General features: G+C 43.5%; 1 protein-coding gene across 1 annotated transcript in view; it reads right to left on the bottom strand.

Moving 5' to 3' along the window:
- Positions 1-678, bottom strand: part of LOC106943667 (hepatitis A virus cellular receptor 1-like) — a gene marked incomplete at its 3' end in the record, with an annotated part of 16,562 nt that extends 15,884 nt beyond the window's left edge. The window contains exon 1 of the mRNA XM_015026975.1: positions 413-678. Within this exon, the coding sequence (XP_014882461.1) occupies positions 413-482 (70 nt within the window). The remainder of the gene's footprint in view (positions 1-412) is intronic.
- Between the last annotated feature and the right edge of the window lie 95 nt (positions 679-773).

Raw genomic sequence — 773 nt, forward strand, 5'->3', positions numbered from 1 at the left:
TAAAAAAGGAGGTTTTTTTTTTGTTTTTAAAAAATTTTTTTTTTTCCCCCCCCCCCCCCCCCCAAATGCTTCATGTCACTGCTAAGCGCCACTTAAATCCCGTCACTTGAAAGATTTCCCATCATTACATTTAACATAGATAAGAAATGCGATGGTCTTTGGTACGTAAACGTGACATCAGCGGTTTTCGAAAGGTAGCACCGACAGACAGAAATGGCCATCTAGATGAGCTACGGTAGGAAAATCTGACGGGGTAGTCCAGATCGTCAGAACACCGACTCAGCAGGTTCCGCTAATGAACCATCATTCAGGGGGTTAAATCAGGGAAATGACTAAAACATGCAGAATATCGGCTCTTGAGGGCTGAATTAGACATGACTGTAAGTAAAGTTTAACTACAGCTGAATCTCACCTGCAGCAGAGACAAACTGCATGAAGACCACAGACAGCAGCAGCAGAGACGCAGTCAGAGAAGAATCCATCTCCTGGTTGGTTCGGTCTCCGTCCGAAATTTAGATTCATTCACGTTTCTAAGTGGAAAATGTTTCGTCGGGACATAAAAACACTGAAGTTTAACTTAAACACAACAGGCAGTTAGAAAGCGGTGGAACTAGAATAAATGGATGAAACACTGAGAAAGTGAAAACTTTCACTTTCACTTTCCTCTGCAGGCTGAGCCCTGCTGAGGCGGAAAGGGTGAAGGTGGAGCTTATGATGCGTTACAGTGGTAATGAAAAACTGGGAAATCCCAACTTCCCAGACGGAAAGATCAA

Source organism: Poecilia latipinna, unplaced genomic scaffold (assembly GCF_001443285.1).
Source record: "Poecilia latipinna isolate Pla-1442-1.1 unplaced genomic scaffold, P_latipinna-1.0 Scaffold5649, whole genome shotgun sequence".
NCBI classification, from domain to species: domain Eukaryota; kingdom Metazoa; phylum Chordata; class Actinopteri; order Cyprinodontiformes; family Poeciliidae; genus Poecilia; species Poecilia latipinna.